The following is a 463-nucleotide window of genomic DNA, read 5'->3' on the forward strand; positions in this document are numbered from 1 at the left end:
TAAAGGGCCCCCCCCCGCGGCCCCCCCCCGCCCCCTGAGGAGAGGAGGAGGAAGTGCTCCTTCCCCACTGACCTGGGCTGGGAGAGGAGCCCTGCCTGGTGGGGGCTGGGTGCTATGAATGTGCACGGTCTCGGTTCCCCCACCCTGTGCCAGGAGGAGGGGGGGGGTGCAGCGCCTCCCGCCCCCTTGCCGTGCAGATGCACGTGCAAACACGGGGGCACCCACACCAGCGGGCCCAGGGCTGTGGGAGCATGCTTGCCTGTCACCCCCCATCACAGGCCAGGGGTCCTGCTCCTTGGGTGGCTGCAGGGACAGGAGACAGTGTCCGGCGGTTTGGGGAGGCAGGGCTGGCCCCACGGGAGTAGGGGAAAGGCCAGCGGAGTGGGAGCGAGGAGGAAGCAGGCGTGCGTTGCACAAGCACGTGAGCAGCTCAAAATGCACCCTCAGCTGCCGGGGCAAAGAG

At 69.1% G+C, this 463-nt stretch overlaps 2 protein-coding genes across 2 annotated transcripts in view; one reads left to right on the forward strand and one right to left on the reverse strand.

Annotated features, from left to right (window-relative positions):
• SLC11A1 (solute carrier family 11 member 1) overlaps positions 1-253 on the reverse strand; it is a 6,307-nt gene extending 6,054 nt beyond the window's left edge. The window contains exon 1 of the mRNA XM_009640288.2: positions 226-253. Coding sequence (XP_009638583.1) covers positions 226-253 — 28 coding nt within the window. The remainder of the gene's footprint in view (positions 1-225) is intronic.
• The window catches only part of LOC104127603 (protein lifeguard 3), a 21,070-nt gene that overhangs the window by 5,301 nt on the left and 15,306 nt on the right, over positions 1-463 (forward strand). The gene's annotated exons all lie outside the window — the stretch shown is intronic.

Source organism: Egretta garzetta, unplaced genomic scaffold, assembly GCF_000687185.1.
Source record: "Egretta garzetta isolate BGI_Z169 unplaced genomic scaffold, ASM68718v1 scaffold186, whole genome shotgun sequence".
NCBI lineage: Eukaryota > Metazoa > Chordata > Aves > Pelecaniformes > Ardeidae > Egretta > Egretta garzetta.